This window comes from Salarias fasciatus, chromosome 10, assembly GCF_902148845.1.
Source record: "Salarias fasciatus chromosome 10, fSalaFa1.1, whole genome shotgun sequence".
Taxonomy (NCBI): domain Eukaryota; kingdom Metazoa; phylum Chordata; class Actinopteri; order Blenniiformes; family Blenniidae; genus Salarias; species Salarias fasciatus.
Window position 1 is genome coordinate 10,988,362 of NC_043754.1, and position 19,138 is coordinate 11,007,499.

Below are 19,138 nucleotides of genomic sequence, written 5' to 3' on the forward strand. Positions count from 1 at the left end.
CGCATTGGGGGGGAGGCGGCTTTATCGACGGAATTTTTGATCAACTTAAAGAAATGAGTGGTGCAAAACTGTGAAATATTTTCTTGAAACCCACATTTGCTCAAGTGCAAGGCAGAATTCATGAACACAGAGAGACGGGCTTGATAATTTTATATAAATTTGAAATAGAAAACCTCAAACAAGCAGCAGAGGAGAGGAGCTGGTAACACAGATGTGTTTGGGGTTGTGGGAGGACGCTGAATCACCTGGATAAAGGACGCACACATGCAGGAAGGAAGCGTAAACTCAACAAAGAAAAGCCCCGAGTGAGGAATCGATGAGTCAAACGTGGTGACGTTCTGGCTTTTAGAGGATAGCAAGAGAGACAAGGACAGGACAGAGAGACACTGAGCCACAAACAAACAAGTTGGCATCAAACAGCAAAGCTAATCAACATTCTGCAGACCTGATGAGGCTGCGCCACCAGTCAACACCCTGAATATAGAAAAAAACAAGCTGAGATGACGAACAAGTTGTGAGAGTTGGTTACCTAATCAGACTTTTCTTTTTTTTATTGCAGCCTGTGTGTGATTTATTATTGTATTTTATTTATTTTATTCCTGCTGTATTGTGCTTGACATTACATTGAATAACACTGATTATTTCATGTCCGGCTCTCTCTCTCTCTCTCTCTTTTCATTCCCTCCGCCTGCGCTGATTGTGTTTTCATGGCCGCGGCGTGTAAGCCGGGGCTGTAAGAGGCTTTTCAGCGCTGAAAGTAATTGTCAGCTGTGATATCACATTCATCACGTAACATTAAATTGGTACCTATTCAAAACCGTCATTCATTCTCCCGCAATTAATTATTCATGAAAAATTAATTTCCATTTGGCACTGGGAAAATGAAGAGTATTTTTTTTTTTTTTTTTTTTATTAGTAGTAATTCACCAGCAGGGGCACTAATGGCTGCTTCCCCTGCCCGCTGGGGTCAGCTTTTACAGGGCGTAAAATGTTCGAAGTAGGTCAGACATCCATCAGAACTCATTACTGGAAGTAGACCGTTCCCTAAACCCAGTGCCAGAGTGTGAACTGGTTTTATTCAAACGTGGAAAAGGTTCTTAAGTCTTTCAAGAAGTTCGAAGAAGGTAAAACGAACGAATCGAAAAGGGAAATGAACGAGCGTGAAGTTTTCTGGGCCTGGTGGTGGCCATCACCAGAGGAAACTCCAGGTCTAAGTGGGTGGTTGCAGAAACTGAACCCCCCCCCCCCCCCCCCCCCCCAGCCTGCAGGCATCTCATCCTGTTTACTCTTGTGTCTGTCTGCCTTGGCTCAAGTCACGACTCTGTAAATAAAAAGATTAACTTGTGTCTCCGAGTGTAAGACTGGTGTCACAGGCAGGATGATCGGGGTTTATGTAAATGCACCATAGCATATGTTGGATTACACCGGTCCTTTGATTTCCAAAAAAACAGAGAAACACAAGGTGGGGGGTGTGGGGGGGTTGGGGGAGGACTCACATATTTCATCATCTAGACTTCTTAAAAAGCAGGCTGGGCTTTATAACTGCTTCCATTTGTTTCCACGGGATCCACTAGAGGTCATTATTGCAGAGAGCAGCGTGGAGATGAAAGACACCTCTGGCAGCCTCTCAGTGATAATGTAGTGGAAATGGAAATTAGTTGTTCTAATAAGGATGAAAATGAGTTTGCGGTGGTAATCACTGCAGCTCAGCCACATTTCCGCTTGACGGGGGAGTCTGAGGGGAAGAGTTGGGAGCCGAGCGTCTGCTTCCTGTCGCCGCTCCTCCTTCCCCTCACTGCACGACAGGCAGGTCAGCGCTCTCCTCTCAACTCCCCGGGATGTCTCTGCCAGAGAGTTTCAGAAAGAAGGGAAGGAGAACATCTTTCCTCCTCTTTTTCCCCTCATAGCATGAGGAGGAGGGGTAACCATGGCAACCGGGCATTATACAGGCCGGAGGATGTTGAACTCAGCTTGGAGAGGAGAGTTATCAATCACTTTGGCATGAACGCTGTAACAATCAAAACAACAAAACATACACACACACACACACACACACACACACACACACACACACACACACACACACACACACACACACACTCCTTCACAGGCCAGGAAACATGACATTTCCTGTTTCATCAATGAAAAACCAAAAGACATCCAGCTCAGAAGGTCACCCTCGAGTGTGTTCTGGTTCCAGATGTTTGAGACAGAGTTCCGCTCACTGGCTGCTCCAAAACAAAATTAATTAGCAGCTGGATTAGGTGAATCTATGGGTGCGTTTACATGCAGTCAATAACCCTTTCTTAACCAGAATATTCGCAATAACCCGGTTGCGCACAACCATGTAAACACGTGCAAAAACCTGAATATGCTCATATTCCGGTTTTTAAAAACCTGAATATTACCCCTGGGTTACTCCTTTTCTAACCTGAATTTCTGGTCATATAAACGCGCATCGGAATATCCCGATCGAAAGGGACATGAAGTACTGCTCTGCGCATGTTCTACAAGCAAGGAATCTCGGTCATTTGAGTCCAGGAACTACTTTTGACACAGTTTAACTGCTACTAAGTAAATAAAATGTGCCAAAACTATAGTTCAGTTCTTCTCTTTTACTGAAAAAAAAACGGTGCATCGCATTATTAAACATATTACCACGTCTCGCTGGCTTACTTTTTTTCTAACATGCAGAGAGAGCCTGCAGCGGCTGCAGCGCCCTTCTTCTTCTGTGGTGTCTGTGTAAAATAAGGTTGAACATGCAAACAGCACACCCAGTGGCATAAAGTGCAAATGCAGTCATGGCGTCGTCTGTGCTCCGCGGTTTGAATGGGGATATCCCTGATCATGTAAACAGGAGTAACTCTGTCTGTTTAAGCATGTAAACGGGTTATTCCAAATGATTCAGAAACCGGAATATTGACCATAACCTGAATATTGAGTGCATGTAAACGTAGTCTATGATTAATAATGTAATTTACTAATTTAAGGTGTTTGAGCCAAGACAAGAGAGGTAAGACTGAAACACAAACCAAATAGCATTTTAGCTTGTTTAGCAAATACAACTTAACACCACTGAGTTGACACACACACACACACACACACACACACACACACACACACACACACACACACACACACACACACACACACACACACACACACACACACACACACACAAAACAACTTCAACATGAAGTTAACATACCTTTCACCAGTAAAGTCTTCACAGCCTCTGCTTCTGTTAATTTGCACTTAGTCTTCTTCTCTTCTATCTTCTCCTGTCAGCTCTCTTGGCAGAGTAGTGCACGTCTGCCCCCTGATGGACACCAGTGGTAATGAACGCTAGTAGAGGCAGCTGAAAGTGCGATATCCAGACCAGAGAGGGTTATGGTGGTTATGGGAGGTGAAGATGACTGAATGTGATGGTTGTGGTTTTTCAGATATTTCCCTGCAGAAGGTTCTGGGTTCTCCTTTCGCCTTTCGCTGCTCCAGACAGGGGATGAGTGTGGGCGGGCGGTCAAGCAGAAGGTGGATGAGAGTCTGTTTTCATGTCAGGTTGAGTGGAAGGAGATTCCTCAGGGGCGCCTGTGTGTTCTACTTGTTTTTACCTGGTTTTTCCTTCGGTCCGGAAACATACAGTCCATCTGATTCTAAAAACGTCTCCATGGTGTGTGTGTGTGTGTGTGTGTGTGTGTGTGTGTGTGTGTGTGTGTGTGTGTGCTGTGATGGACTGGTGGTCTGTCCAGGGTGGACGCCGCGTAAAGCTGCAGAGACCCCCAGTTGAATAAAGTGGAAAAGAAGATCGACACTGATGAGAGCCTTTTACAGATGTTTTGCTTTACAAAACATCTATACTGTACCACAGTGATGTTTTCCCCTCGCTCCATTTTCTTGACAAATATTGGCAGTTCGCAGATTGAAATTTCACACAACACAACTCATGTTGAAACACTCAATTAACAACAACTGAAAATGCTCTCTGATCTTTGACAGAGAGCCTCATCCAGCTGGAGCAAATGCTGTTTGACTTCATTAGCAGTTCAACAGATGCCTCCAAAAAGGAAATCAGCAGACAAAACTGTACCAGTGTTGTTTTTTTATTCTCTTATATCATCAGATTTAACTGGATTTCGCTCACAGTGGTGTAGGTGTTCGCAGCACCGTCTGATCACAGTTTGAGTTCAGGTCTTTGTGCTGACAGTTTGCATGTGACTTTAATTTTCAGTATTTCTTTGTCGCTGTCTGTAATGGCCTGGATAAGGTGTGTGCTCACTACAACCTAAAGTTAGAAAAATCATGTATAAAAGATGAATGCTCACATTTTTACGTCCATGCATAAAATAATATCTTTATGTTTTCAACACCACAAATATTTGATCTTTTAATTTAATTTTTTCACTTTTCATTCTTTTTCTTTGTACATTCAGCTTAGATTCTCCAGCAAATTCCTGATCTGTGTTGCACGGAGGCTTCCCATGATCAAATACTTCTGAAACACGCAGCGAGTAAAAACTTGTGCAGACATCAAGCGGCGCGTTGGCTGACGCATTTCAAGGGCATGTGGGGAGCATTAATTCAGCGGGATACAAAACCTTACAGCGAGTTCATTCCATAATTGTATGAAGTTTAGTATTAAATTCGCTGCAATGCCTGACAATGAGAACAGAACGGAGCTGGTCGAGTTTCAACACACTGCAGCTGCATGTATTTTACAAATGGCAATGCAGACATAAACTACTGCACTGACCTGTTATCTCCTTTAAAATCCAATTTTCCTGCATAATTTCACCTTGTGAAAGTAGCTGCGCCGCCCATGAAAGCGGAGCGTTCCAACATGTCTGGAATCAGCGTGCGAGCTTCACAGCAGCGCGTCAACTTGCTCCAGCGATAATTTGTTTTGGCTGAGTTTGTGAAAAGGCTTCAGTTTGAGTTCAGGTGCTTTCAGGCTGAATGCAGCGCGGCAGGAAACCCGGAGAGACGTGAGGTGGGAGCTGTGTTTAACCCTGCGAGGTCAGATAGTTTTCCCAGAGCGGCTGCACAGTTCCAGTTCTCCTCTTAGCCAGTTCACAGGAAATGGCTTTTAATGCACTTTACTGGAGGCATATCTGTGATATTGAGTTATGGCAGAAAAAGACTTTATATAATAGAATGTTTTCCAGCCTCAGAGGAGGATGAATCTCAATTTGAAGCTCGCAGCGTGCAAACTGCACCCTTCTGTCTACCCCCAGATTTATATTCCTCACCTTTCTCCTTTTCATTGTCACGGGGGCATCGGAGCATATCCCAGCAGCTGACGGCAAAGAGACACCTCGGACAGGCTTCCTGTCGATCAAATATTCAATCCACTTTGAGCTGTGAGGAGGAGAAACGTGCATGGGGAAGAGGGAAAAATGTGCAAACTAAACACAGAAAAGTCTGCGAAACTGCTCGATATCGCTGCTTTGATATGACAGCTCTGCATCGGGGAGCTTCAAATGCGAGATGCTGAAAGGTACGTTTGTGCAACATCCTATTTTCCCTCTGTATTTAGGCCAGAATAACAGATTCAATAAAAGGCAGAAATGAGGAACAGCATTTTGTGTGCTACAGATAAACAAGAGGAAATCTGCACGCAGAATGTTTTTTGGATATGAAATACAACCGAGGCATGAACCGAAATCTAGGACTGATGCGCAGCCAGATGTTGAACAAAACAAAACCCAATTAGGTCTACCCCTCCCATCCCTGTCTCTCACACACACACACACACACACACACACACACACACACACACACACACACACACACACAATCACAGCAGGGGCAGGAACAGGCACTGGAACAAGAGATGAATCAGGGACAGATTATTCAGGACACAGTCACGAGGGGATGGAGAGCTCAGGAGGAGAGCAAGGACTTGACCTTTTCGGAATATTCATGACAACAGAGAGAGAGAGAAAAAAAAAAAAGAAAAAAAGAGGCAAACCTGGCCCAGTCCCGAACCCTTGGTTTTGACTGATAACCGTTTGCGATGCAGCGCAAAAAAATAAATACTTCTAGCAAGAGTAACGTCAGGGTGTGTTGGCCGTCTGCCAGCCGGGAGGATCAATAGCCATTAACACCACCACGCATGCAGTCAGAGGACGGCGGGGATCTGCGGCTCCGCAGACCGTTTCATCATGATGGGGGGTGGATGGGAGCTTTAGTTACAGTAAGAGCACCGCGCTCCTGGCCGCCGAGAGCGATGCTTTCTGACTGACAATGTCATCAGAGCGGCGTGTGTGTGTGTGTGTGTGTAAACACATCCAGCAAGCCGGAGGAATCTGGGTCATTTTCAGGCTGGGATGAGAGGAGGAGCCGTCTGGAGACACAGCCGAGCTGAAAATGTGCACCGTGTTCATGTGTCAAGAGTCAGGCCGTAATCTGCACGCTCCCCTTTTATCTGCTTCATGAATCAAGCCAACATGCCTCCAGTGGTGATGAAATCCTCTGAGAAACACAGGTAGTGGAGGAGGAGGAGGAGGAGGAGGACGTAGGGGAACGCTTGTAATTTCTTGCTCCACTTCTCTTTGCTTTAGCACTGAGAACACATTGTTCATTAATACCCCAGCCTTCCCAGTCTTCAGGATACACAAAGCTCTGCGTCATGTAATATTGACATTGGCTCGCATAAACACCAGGAAACAATGCAACCATGAGGCAGGAATTACACAGCGGGGCTGGAACAGCATGTGCCGCACCGCCTCGGAGACCGCAGATATGCTGAGGTTGGTTTTCTAATCTGTCCGCGAAGTGCTCCGCGTGAGGATTTCTATTGAAGTTGTCAGGGTGTGTAACTCGCCATTTCCCCTCAGAACGCATTCAGAAACAATTGATGTTTTAAAATATGCCTGAGCGCAGCAGACCAGACTGCACTCTGGGAGCAGCGCTCACACCGACCCACAGGGACGAGGAACACGCAGTAATTCCACATTAATGTATGATTATACATCATGAGATAGAGCGAACCGGAACAGGAGTTCAGTGAAACACTGATAAATGAAGGGATTCCATCACAGTGGCGTAAAGACTGAGAGATCTCAGCATGTTTGACGTATGGCAAGTTCAGTGTTTACTCCATATATCACTCAATGCGCCATAAATCAAGGGGGTGTAAAGGTGTGTTCTCCTGATTCTGACCTTTATGGGAAGAAAGAGAAAAGTTTACGCTCCAGTTCAATTCCTTCTGCACCAAGGTGGTAAACAAGTCGTTGAACAGCTGCTGCTGCGACGCCATTCTGGAACATCGTCTCTAAACCGAAGCTGAGATCTGAACTAAATGTGATAAAACGCAAGCTGGATGAGTCTGGTGGTGATTTAAAAACACAACAACGGCTTGTCAAAGGCAGGTAGAGGTCAAAGTAAAGGAATTGTTCTTGCAGCACATCAAGGAGGGTACAGAGCTTCTGAAACGTCACGCCCTCAGTTTGATGTGTTCGGTCCGTCCAGAGATTTGATAAGGGATTATTGTTAATTTTTTTCTCCTTTTTTTATTTCAAGTCCAACAAAACCGCCATCAGACAGATGCTTAACTGTGAAAGATTTATGTTCAGTGAAATGATGAGACAATAATAGTAAATATAATTTTTTTTAAAATGTATATATTCTTGTTTCCAGCAGCTGAGCTTGTCACATTTCCTCCCCTCCTTTGTTTGCTCATTGACTGTTCCATTAAAGGATTAGAGGCCGGCTCTTAAACAGAAAAAAAAAAAAAAAATGATGCAACCGTTCCATCAAAAAAGGGACTTAGCAATAAGCCTTGGCACAAAATAAAGCTTTTGAAATGTCACACAAAAGGTATTAGCAGAGGTCTTCTCCAAACAAGGTGACAGAGCTTGTCAAAACCCTGTAACTGGCCTGCAAAATAAGCAGGACAGCGAGCAAAAATTTGCTGTTTGGCCAAGTGGAAAAGATCAAAGAGACACATTAAAAGCCGAAATGAATCATTCAAAAAGGAACTGAACTGAAATGTTCAGGTCGTGACTTCAAAGTGTTCCGCAAAATAAACTGATTCAGAAAGTAAATCCCCCCCGGTTGATCAAGATCATTAAAATTCAAAATGAGAAGCGACGCCGCGGCCTCCCAACGAGACATAAGGAGGATTCAAACCTCCGGATCAGACTCACCTGATGAGCGCACAAACCTTTTGTCCCAGGTAAACGGCGTGGGAGCAGGCGTCTCGGACGCCATATGCTGCCATTAAGGCTCTAATCGTCCGGGAGCAGGTGGGCAGATTGTGGGCGACAACACCGTCTGTCTCGGCGCCGGGAGGAGAGGCGACAGCGGTGGAAGCGGCCGGCTGCCACTGAGCGCAGGTCAGCGGCGTGTTTACATCGGGGATGGGGGGGGGAGGAGGCGGGCGGCCACTGCTGGCGTCGGCACAGGAGGCGCCGGCAAGGTCGGCTATAGATCAGGATGGAGGATAAGAGCACATCCTGCGGATCGTCCACTACAAACAAGACGACTGGTCTCACTTCTACTTAAAAAACAAATGCAAAAAGAAGGAAAAAAAACCAGACAATTAGCCGATTGCAAACACAGATCTTCTCAGGAGGCTTTACTCCAATCAACAGTGGCTTCAATCCAATTATCCTGTATACAGCAAAGTCAGACCAACTGCTCCACGGCGAGACACCAGATCTTCACATGGATGCACAGTGCGTCAGGTCGTGAACCAACGAGAGACTGCTTGCTTTCAAAATACAGAAAACAATCCAGTGAAACTCAATAAGCTCAAACTACACGATCCTTCCTGGTTACAGCCTTTACTTTTACAAGGTTTTTGCTGCAGTCAGAAACGACGCCCATGTTTAAATTAATTTCAAAACCATGTTTATTAAATTTAGAAAACAACATTTTGTTAACAGTTTCATACCAAGAGCAGGAAAGAAGTGAAACTGCGAGAGAGACGTAGATGGGGCCTTGGCCAACCCCTGAGTTTAAAAACCATCTGCGTTTTCGGAGCGCCGGTCCGGTCCCTACGCTTCTGCTCTCCGGGTGGGGGGGGGGGGTCACCTGCATCTAACCTGGCATAGACTAGAAGAGAGAGAGAGAGTCCGTGTGGTAGTCAACATCTCAAGGTGGAACACCGAAAGAAACGAGACATAAGAAAAACTCTGTGGACATCAGGTAGAAAAGTTGATTTGCAAAGTCACTTTTCAAGTCAAAGTATTTCCTGCCAAAAGATACCGAGTATGCAACATTAACATGTAATTAGGTTGCCAAACCGGGTCGGTATGTGGGTGTTTTCACTCGAGGAGGGGGTTTCTGCACAGCTTTATAGGGTGTGGGCTGAGGGGGACACTTGGGGATGCGGTACAGACGCTGTCCGGAGGGGAAGTGCAAACAATGTCTAAAAGGTGTGTTTGTTGAGGGCGTCTTCTTGTGGGGGACGAGGGGGGTCAAAGGGGGTACGAGCGGAACAGGGCCCACCCCCTTTACTCATCAAGGTGCTGAGAGGGGCGACTCTCTGGAGGGCGAGCCCGAAATGTCCTCGGGGGGGAAAACTGTGAGTGTGCAGGCTCGGATCCCGCCCAGCGACTCGGGCAGGTCGAACACTTTGTGCCATTCGTCCTTCTCGGGGTCGTACTTCTGTACTATTTCCACCATGCAGCGATTGTTCCACGAGTAGCCGCCCACCACGTAGATCTTGTTCTCGAAGACGGCCACGCCCACGTCGCTCTGCCCCCGCAGCATGGCGGCGATAGGAGTCCACAGGTCCAGGGCGGGCGAGTAGTACTCGCAGCTGAGCACGTCGTCGTAGTCGCTGGTGCCCCGGAAGTGGTTGCCCCCGATCACGTAGAGGCGGTCGCCCACCGTGCACATGCAGTGGAGGCCGCGCACCGTGGTCATGGGCGCTTTCTGAGTCCATTTATCCGCATCCGGGTCAAAGCACATGAGCTCCTTCTGGAAAGTGTCGTGAGTGATTCCCCCTGTGGCGAGAGAGGAGAGAGCGCCATGAGGCTCGGCATTGATCATTCCAGGGGGGGAAAAAAACACTCTGTGTACTTGTCAATCAGGTAAATCAGTGACTCGTTCGTGTTTATCTGGGACACGCGGCGCACCAGACATCGCGGGAGAGAACGGCCACGTTGGATTTGGTGCCGTCCTGAACGGCGGCGGAATTATCCTCCGTCTCATCCGCATCCGTCCGACTTCAAATCGAACCGCCAGCCGCTCAGGTTAAACAATAATCTGGCACAGTGGAGTTTTTTTTTTTAAATCTGTAGCTGCTCGGCGCCTTCTCCACAGAGTGAAATAAAGCTAATGACAGGCGCTCGGTACAAAGCGGCGCGCCATAACAAAGCGAACGCGCACAAACAGACTGCAGACGGCGGGACACAAAAAACTGAGGCAAAGTGGGGAAGAAGGAAAAAAAAACAAAAAAAAAACAGGACATGTCTACAGGGAAGGCTTAAAATAAAGAGGAACACAATCCCAGCATGCATTTGGGTGGAAGCCAGACCCCCACCCCGCCCCACCCCCTGCAGGCAGCGTGACTGGAAGCTAATGCAGTTTAGATTTGCGGAGCATGTCGAATAGAGGCAGGATCCCTCCGCCGCCGCTGCCCGCTGACGGCGCGCTCCTTTTCATTGTGGAGGCCTGCGCCGTCTGTTCCGCTGCCACGTCTCAGATCAGCGGCGCGGCGCCTCCTTAACTGATCAAACTCCCAGATAGCCTGACGATTTCCTTCATCCAAGCCGTTCGTGCGGCCCGCCGCTTGAATCCTGACAAGAGAGGACCGAGCTGGAGTCGAAGCGGGGCCCTTGTAATTACTCTTAAGGGACTCTGCTACTATTTCGACTCGATTCCGGCTCTTCAGTGTTTGTCTGATCAGTATTTCAGTATCTGCTCAGAGCCATTAGGGAGACATTAAGGGAGGAACCGAGGTTTTGCTGAACTGGAGACAGAGGCAGGGGCAGGACAGACTGCCTCTCTGTGTCGTCTGACACATATTTTACCATTTCAGAACATTTCCCTGTGCAGCCATGTAAAAATAAAATAAGTGCAGAGTCCCCTTGTAAAATCACTGACCTGGTTGAGTCGGTGCCAGAACACATGGGACCCGCAGAGATGATGGAGAGCAGACACCGAGGTGAGCTGCATAATAAGGCTCAGCAGATTTGAGCGATACCGCTTAATGATTAATAAAGTCGTCTGGAATTGAAATCCCACATAATCCTGCGTATATATATCAACTGCTAACGATCAGCGGCTCTCTGTTGGCAACATGTAGATCGCTTGATAAGCACTGATAATCACAGGTGGCAAAATAAAACTTCAACTGAAGTAAAACAGCATCAAAGAAGAGTGCTTCGCCCTCTTCCCAACAGAAAAACAATGTTCCTGCTTAAAAGCATTGAGATGTTTTGCATCCTTTAACATCCTCAATGCACTGCGGGATTCAGAGAGAAACGAGCTTTTCTGTATATAGAGCACCACTTTACAATCAGCCTTACTGACAGGAAGGAGCACAATAAATCAAAATGAAGAAATTAAGAGAAGAAGCTTGAAACAAATCACAGTAGGAGTCTAAGAAGCTGAAACCGAACTGAAGGGACATTCTGAAGCAGAGCGGGTAAATAAAGCAGCGCTGACGCTCACGCCACGGGCCGATGTGCACGATGAAACAGCAATCACACGGTCCGAGAAGGGAAAACACACGTTCTGCACCTACAGGGCGCGGCGCCTTCCTCTAAACCGCGGATGGCTAACGGATCAATATGTGGGCTGAGTGACTGAGTACGTGGGAAACGGCGGCTCTCAGGCTGTGGGCGGGGCCTCCTGTGGGAGGTCAGAGGGCAACCGGAGACTCTTCCCAGCAGGATTATTCGAATAGAAATTTTATATGAGGCTGAATATCGAGGATCAATACAGGTAAAAGTTACAAATGAAGCCGGTTTCATTCACGATGCACTTCTCTGATCAACGTAACGCTGCAGAGTCGGGTTCATTTCACAGCCTCCTGACGTCTCGGTCTGGAGGTCCTGAGATCTAAATCACTCCCTCTTTTCTCTCCTTTATAACAGAAAGTCATCTGCTGTGAGGTGAAATTTCAGACGCTTATGAACCATCACAGGTCCATCTCTTCAGGAGTCTGAGTCATATGATGGAATCAGGTGGAGGAAACTTAGCCGACTTCACTGTGGGAGCCTTGGCACAAGACAGAAACTACATATTTCATAGTAGAGCGAGAATTTCGAGGGCGGTTCTGCAGAGCATAAATTTTACACTCAAATCAAATGGTGGAGAAGCTCCGCAGCGGTGAATTCGTGGTGAAGAGGCTGCCATTTCAGACAGACAGTCCAGTTGCAAGAGGAGCAATTATGAAAATGATCAAGCCAGGAGTATATTTAGCAGGTCTTCAAGAAGAACCCCCCCACTTCCCTTTGAGGCCCAATCACAGTCCAGAACCCTCCAAGACTTCAAATGCAGAGTAGAGATGAATCCAGTGTGTGAGCAGTGATCTGCATGAGAATGTGAGACATTATTCTATACGATGTGGGAGGATGAGGCCCGACTCAGAGCCTGAACCTCAGTGGCACCAAACACCACTGATGGTACCCGGATTGCTCAGGTTGTAACTCGACATCCGGATCATTTTAAACAATCTGCTTTAACAAAAACCAAACTCTTCAGTATTTTCCTTCTAGATGGCAAAATAGATGGAAAACAATAATAAAGGAAGAAAATCTGACCATCTGAGCGCGACTGGTCTGAACCGTAAGACCTTAATCCCTCAGATCAGAGCCGTGGAGCGGGGGCAGCGGGGCTCCGCTCTGGTCTAGCGCTCGAGCCTGAACTCTGCCACACCGCTTGAGCCGTGATGGTCTGCGGGCTGAGTGCGTTTGTCAGATTCATCCAGCTGACGGGATGCCTCCAGACAGCGCGGCGGCGCAGCCGCAGAGACTGACCTGATGCGCTGTGACAGATAGACACAGAAGTGCACTCCGGCATGGGTCACCTTGCACAGCGAGACTGTAACCCCCGAGACTGAATCCCTCTAATGGGCGACGCTTGTGTACCTGTGCTATTTGCATTAAAAGCACTTCAGAGGAAGTTGTTTTTTTTTTTTTCCCCCCCTTCTTCTTCTGCATGCTCCTTTGTTGTGTTATAACCCACAGCTGTGTTCACGGAACTGCTCGACCGGCTCCGTCCTGAAACACGAGCCTTCCGCCTTTTTTTCTCCCCCCCTCTCGCATAATTTTAGCCGCTGCGGATCCGAAGCGTGGCGTCGTGTCACAGCTCAGCACGCCGTTAAAATGGAGAAATTTACCAGACTATTGACCCGCTGTTGCGCGCATCGCTGAAACATGAAGCCGACAAAGAAGAATCCATTAGAATATCAAAGAGAGGGAGCAATAAACACCGTGCTCGCTGCGGAGTACAGCCGGAGGCGGAGGGACGAGCGCAGCTGGCTAGCAGCAGATTAGCTCCGTCCATGACTACTACGTTATTCATCATTCGGCTTTAGTCATTTAAAACGTGAAAATGTGGCTTTCATCTCCCCCCTATAATATCAAATCTCCTCTCAGTCTGTGTGGTCTCACATACGCCCCTCAGCTTCTGTTTGATATGTGAAATATTAGCTAATTAAAAGCTGTTTATATAAACAGATAGCAGTCACGTGCAGGGGGGTAATTCCGATTTTTCTGGCCTTATTCCATCAACGGAGAGTTAGTTGATATGAAATCTAATTAATGAGCAAAGTAGACTTTTCACGATTGCATTCCAAATCTAAATTTCATTTCCTTTAAATGACTGGCTCCTGGAAATTAAAGTACATACCAGTGACTGGAGTTTGCGTATCTGTGGTTTATAGCATTACATTCACTGTGTGTTTGCAGGAATCACACTCGGGGAGTGTGTGTGTCTAATAAAACAGTGTGTGAGCCGCCTGGTACCTGACACTGCAAACAAGCTAAAGAGATGTTCAATATTTCATTTCTACTGCATCAGCATGGATGATAAGACTCAGAATTCTGAAGACAATACACTCAATATTTTCTTATTTACATTCCATTTGTCCTCACTTGCAGTTTTTTTTTTTTTTTTAATTTACCCAAAAAAATTAACTGAAACTTGAAACTCGCAAGCTAATTTTTTTTTGTTTTTTTTTTAAAAAAGCGAGTGTTGATGCTGGTGTGATGCAGAAGGATGCCGGTGCCCACTGCCAGGAGGGATTAACACCGTCTCTTCTGTGTTACACCTCCTACACAGGCTCCAGTCCTCCGCCGCGCTCCATCCCTCCCAAACCTTCCCCTCCTTTGTAGCGTCGTTCTGGATTAGTCACACCGGGAAAGTAGGGCTCATCTCCATACCGCGGGATTTGTTTTCAGGCGTGTGAAGTGAACAAGGGGGCTGAGGTGATACCTGAGGAGCGAGCGCCGGCTGCTCAAAGGCACAATCGCGGCTCCCCTGCTTTAAGTTCTGAACCTCCGCAGACTTCACAGCCGTGTTTGGTGGAGATGAATCGGGTGTGCGAAAGACTATTTGAAAAAGTGTGAAACACAGTCTTTTTTTTTTTTTTTCTTTGCGATGTAGCAAGGTCAATAGATGAAAATATACTATCATCAGCTGGGCGTTCCAGAAATCCTGAGTCATAAAGCTCGGAATCTAAAATGCGTGCCTCATCCTGAACTACAAGTCAAAGTGAATAAAAGATGTGCGAACAAATCTTTTAACTTTCAACACACACATGTCACACATTTTATCGATTTAACCATATTATGCCTGAAAACAACTGGATTTATTTGGCTTTTTTGGTTGAAATGTCAGAAAATGTGCCATGAATGAGTGCTTCTGCCATTTCAACAAAAAAAAATTCAGAACTTCTACAATGTTTTTGACGGTACACAGAAGTTTATGGCATTATTTTGTTAAAACACTGGCAAACCAGAACGACTTGGACACGGATTCAAAGAGGTTTTCTTGGATGGATGGGAGTAAAAGTGTTGATCTCTCTGGAGCCAACTCACCTGAAATATACATGTAGCCGCCGTACACCGTCCCAGCGTGGCCATAGTGGGGCTCATTCATTTTGGCAACATACGTCCATTCATTCGTCCTTGGGTTGTAGCACTCCACGGTAGCTTCAGGAAAAAAAAAAAAAAAAAATGAAGGAAGGAAGGAAAAAAAGGGGACTGTATTAGTAGAAAGTAGGTCAAGATACAACTAAGGAGGACAAACAGCAGCAAATGAGGCCTTGGAGGGTCTCAGCGTGGGAGCTAAAACTCAGATTTAAATAAAGAGTACACATCCCCGCAACCCCACCGGCGATGCACCGAGTGCACAGCGAAATGAGAGATTGTGAGATTCTTTATCTGATGATGCCCGAGGAAGGTTTTGGCAAGAGTTTAAGGGGGGGGTTAACCAGAATGGAAGATGCTGGGATTTGCGAGCGATGCAGAGGATGGGTGACCCCATTACAAGCAGCCAGGGTCCGTCAACATGTCGGCTCGTTGGGAAGAGACGCAACGCAACATCCGACGATCTATTTCTGCGCTTTGAAGTGTTTTTGGAATTTTCTAGATGGAAGTTATTGTAAAGAAAAGTTCACGTGCCACATGGTAAAGGAACAAACGTGCTAAGTGACAGGCATCATGGATCGCAGAGAAGTTGCCACCTTTCCATGTTTATATAGCTGAATTAAAAGTTTGATTTCTTTTTTATTACAAACACCAAGCAGGAAAGAAGCTAATGCACAAAATGTGTTTTCACACACTGTAAACAGCGAATAAACTCAACAGATTAATGGTGCTCAAAGACAATAAAGAGCCTCAGCTAAAAAAAAAAAAAAAAAAAAAAAAAAAATATTGTGCAAAATTTCACAGCTATGGTGTAATCACTGACCCAAACAATGATAAAAAATAAATAAATGAAAATTTACACTTGAAACTTGGCAGTAAGCTGGGGGCCACTCAAGGGCTGTGAGCCATCCGGCGCCGGCTGAGCGAATCTCACCGGGGAAAGTGAGTGAATTCACCAAAAATGAACATCAGCCCTGAACAGAATCTTAGAGGAACACAGACATGTCAGAAAACAGCTGCACTGAGCAGAGTTAAACTCAGAAATTCAGAATAAGAATTCAGTATTCTTCGATAGAAACGCACTAAAATGTGTGTCATGTGTTGTAGCCGGGTCACCACAGTGGAGCATGTGATCGATACATTTGATTTTCCTGACATCACAGTGGTCTATAGTGTGATTTGAACCAGCAACCTTTAAGTTACCAGTTCACTTCCATAACCTTTAGGCCACCACTTTACAGATTAGGAGCAAATGTCCTTAAACGATACACGAGTCAGAATTAAATAACAGCTTTTTTTTCCTCCTCCTTTCATGGGCTGAAAAGGTCACACTTTTAATTAGCATGAATTTTCTTTCTCCGCAGGTTGATCGCTTGAGAATTAATACGGCGCTGCGAGGGTCAAGCTGGCAGCTGGCGATATCTGTTGGCTGTTAGTATTCAGCATATTCCTCTGACCTAGAGCGGCGGCTCCCGACACGAGGGCCACGACCCTGTGAGGTGATCAAAATAACAGCGAACACAACGTGACGGAGGAGGAGGCAGAAAAGGTAAGGATTATGTTGGACTAAACATAAACGTCTTTTTGTTGTTGCACCAAAATATTGTTTTATTGTTGGTACAGCGGAAAACCCGAGGTTAATTTGTGACTCTGGATTGCTCGTGGCTATGGGCGTGAGTGTGTGATCATCTGCCTCTCTGTTTGCCCTGTGATGAACTGGTGACCTGCTCGGGGTTTACCCTGCATTGACCCAACTGGGATCAGCTCAATGCCCCATGATTGTAGAAAGCACTACAGATAATGGATGGATTAACTCCAACAGGTCTGACGAGGTGTGGACTGTAGTGTCAATCTAAACCGAAAGCTGCCTTCACAAATATCCATCTAGATTTTATGGATTTTTTTTTTCCCCCTTATAAAATGTCGCCGTTGAGAAAGTTGTAATAAAACCACACCCGTATGGCAGGGTAAACAAATGTAATAGATGGGCAGGGTACGATTAAATAATAATAAAAAAAAAAAAAAAAAACAGACACACCAAGAGTGAAGTGCATGCAGTGAAAGGACAGGCAGACATAAAGCAGTTGTTTCGATGGGCAGGAAAGTGAGTTTTGTGTTCTTTGGTCTAATTATAACCCTGAAGAGGCGACTGATGCGGCTACCGGGCCGAGTTTAAGAGCAGGGTGGCACCTCTCTGTGGCTTCCAGTTATGAGAGCGGAGATTCCACACTGGTTACTCAGCATGACCCACCGAGCGCCGATGAATGGACGGAGACGTCTAAATCCATCCATTCACTGAAGCGTCTCCGACCGCGAGTCGTAAAACCTGCTTTTAGCTTTCGCTTGTAACCAGACCAAATAAAGTTTTACACATACACTTTGAACTTCAAATCACATCGGATGTGATTATAAAGTATAAACATGTCTGTTTCTTCCACTTCATATTTAATGTTTCACTTCTTATTCCTCATGTTTCAGTTTCAGCGGCTACAGGAACTATAACTCGACTTTCCTCTGCTACAGCAACCAATTCAACCAAAGTGAGGAAGAGCGTGTTCACTTTAACGGGAACGGTGGGTCGGACGCCATTAGCACTTTTGTCAGGTTAAAAAAAAAACAACATAAGATGTGTCATTAATGGGTCGAACAAAATGTCTCTGGAGCAGATCCTCTAAAAAAAAACACACGATGGCTCTTCACCGGTGGCACAATGGCGCTGAAATCGATTACGCGCGCGTTCAAACGCCTCAGTAATGAATTACATTAGATTGAGAGCATGTTTGTGTTAATGTGCCCATCCTCGGAGTTTTATTGAATTACACACACATTAAGGACGCGAACGTGTTGAAACAGCAAATGATGTGTAGGCATAAAGCCTGATTACGGGCTTCAGTGAGGCTCACAGCCTTATTAAACCGCACATTTCCTCGCATGCTACTCCTTGATTTTTTAAGAGCGAAAAACTCATACAATATTAATTAAAGGCCTCTGTTGTTGCGTAACAGGAAACAGAAGACAAAAAAAAAAAAAAACCCAACTCACCGAGCTCCCCGGCAGCATTCCTTCCACCCACTGCATAGAGGTGTCCCTTGAGCGCACTGAGGTGGAAGAAGGTCCGCTTCTCGTTAAGGCAGGCCACCTGGATCCATTTGTTGTAGCGGGGGTCGTACCGGAACACGGTGTCCACTGCCGTCTTGCCTTTGGTGTCGTAGTTGCTTTGGCCGCCCACCACGTAGAGGAAGTTGCCGATGACGGCGATGCCGTGCTGGTAGCGCGGCGCGTCCATGGGCGCCAGCGCCTTCCACTCGTGGGCTTTCTCGTCGAAGAGCCGCAGCTCCTTGCTGACGACCAGCTGCTGGCGCAGCACGCCGCCCAGGGTGACCAGGTGGGCGCTGTCTGAGCGGATGGCTGTCCGTTCCGACTGCATGACCGGCTGCATGTAGGGCATCATTTGGTAGTTGCTAGCTTCCAGGAGGAGGTTGACGCAGGTGTTGTCCGTGCGCATGAAGTCCACCGTCTGCACGTGGTTGATGAGCTCCTGCGGGTTCATGAGGGGGAAGCGGATGTTCTTCATGAGCTTGGGGGCGTAGTCCATGCGGCCGTCCTCGTAGCGGAGCCAGCGGCACGCGGCCTTGAACAGGTCCAACTCGGAGCAGTGTTTCAAGCTGTTGCTGGACAGGACGAAGGCCAGCCGCTCGAACGGCAGCTTGACGAACTCGCCCGTGCCCAGCAGCGAGGGGAAGTTCTTCAGGATGAAGTTGTTGACGTATTTGTCCACCTCCGTGAGGTTGTACGTGTTGGCGATCCGTCCCACCTCGACGCAGTTGTCGAGAGAAACCTGCAAGGAGAAAGAAGTCGGCGTCGTGAAAACGCCACCTGCCAAGGAAGCTCCAGACTTGTGGAGACAAACCCGTTTAGGAGGAAGTGACATTTGTTTGTGAAGTATCTGTGTTGAGGGTGGTGCGGTCCAAGGCAGCCTAACTCCATCTGTACTTAGAACTCAAATCTTCTGCTGCGCACAGCAGGATTTATTGCGTTTCTCTGGTTTTTTTATCACTGCAAATTAAGTAAATTGGATTTTTTATTTT

General features: G+C 46.6%; 1 protein-coding gene across 6 annotated transcripts in view; it reads right to left on the reverse strand.

The window, feature by feature from the left end:
• Positions 1–8,840: 8,840 nt before the first annotated feature.
• The window catches only part of klhl13 (kelch-like family member 13), a 34,220-nt gene continuing 23,922 nt past the window's right edge, over positions 8,841–19,138 (reverse strand). For 5 of the 6 annotated variants that reach the window (XM_030100706.1, XM_030100710.1, XM_030100711.1 and 2 more), the window contains 3 exons: positions 18,093–18,888; positions 15,000–15,113; positions 9,466–9,953 (listed from right to left, as the gene is read on the reverse strand). In XM_030100706.1, the coding sequence (XP_029956566.1) occupies positions 9,466–9,953; positions 15,000–15,113; positions 18,093–18,888 (1,398 nt within the window). Of the gene's footprint in view, positions 9,954–14,999; positions 15,114–18,092; positions 18,889–19,138 lie in introns of all 6 variants that reach the window. The other variant, XM_030100705.1, reaches the window with a different exon arrangement.